This window comes from Helobdella robusta (genome assembly GCF_000326865.2).
Source record: "Helobdella robusta unplaced genomic scaffold HELROscaffold_995, whole genome shotgun sequence".
In the NCBI taxonomy this organism is placed as follows: Eukaryota; Metazoa; Annelida; class Clitellata; order Rhynchobdellida; family Glossiphoniidae; genus Helobdella; species Helobdella robusta.
The window spans coordinates 79-924 of record NW_008705559.1 but is presented as its reverse complement, the minus strand read 5'-3'; the positions used below and the strand labels follow the sequence as shown (position 1 = coordinate 924).

The 846-nt window shown below is 34.0% G+C and overlaps 1 protein-coding gene across 1 annotated transcript; it reads right to left on the bottom strand.

Annotated features, from left to right (window-relative positions):
• Positions 1–235: 235 nt before the first annotated feature.
• On the bottom strand, positions 236–600 carry HELRODRAFT_184546 (hypothetical protein; the record flags this gene model as incomplete). Its single annotated transcript, XM_009033834.1, has 1 exon — positions 236–600. A coding segment is annotated over one exon (365 nt), but the record flags the coding sequence as incomplete, so codon positions are not given.
• Positions 601–846: the final 246 nt, after the last annotated feature.

Sequence of the window (846 nt, the reverse complement as noted above, 5' to 3'; positions counted from 1 at the left end):
GAAAGGAGGATGATGATGATGATGATGATGATGATAGCGGTGAAGGTGATGCCGTTGAAAATAATGATTGTTGCCAGAACATTTGATTCTGTTATCTCTAGGTAGCATCAGAGGGATTCACTCATTCATCATCGTCGTCTTCTTCATCGTCGTCGTCTTCTTCATCAACTTCTTCTTCATCATTTCTATTATCTTCTTCTTCATCTTCTACATCATCTTTTTCTTCAGCATCAACTTATTCTTCTTCATCATCTTTATTATCTTCTTCTTCATCTTCTACATCATCTTCTTTTTCATCTTCATCATCATCTTTTTCTTCATCATCAACTTCTTCTTCTTCATCTTTTTTATTTTCTTCTTCATCTTCTACATCATCATCTTCTTCATCATCATCATCTACATCACCATCATCTTCATCATTTTCATCGCCATCTTCATCGCCATCATCTTCTTCGTCTTCATCATCATCTTTATCGCCATCATCTTCTTCCTCATCTTCTTCATCATCATTATTATCATAGAATTGTGTGTACGCTAACACACAACTGTGTACGTGCGTCGTGTTGTGGCACGAAGTTCCAGTAATTTTAATCGGAGCAGCTAAAAAATTATAAAGCAGAGAAAAAATACACTCATATACGTCATCATCATTATCCTCTGTCTAATAATGATGTTGACATTTCTAGTGTGTTAATTGTATGTATGTATGTATTATTATTATTATTGTGTGTGTGTGTTTGTTTTTGTGTTGGTGTGTTTGTGTGTGTCATAATTAAAATCATTGTCGTCTTGTTTGATTTGAATAATTTTTATCATCCTTATCGTCATCATCATCACCACCTTCAT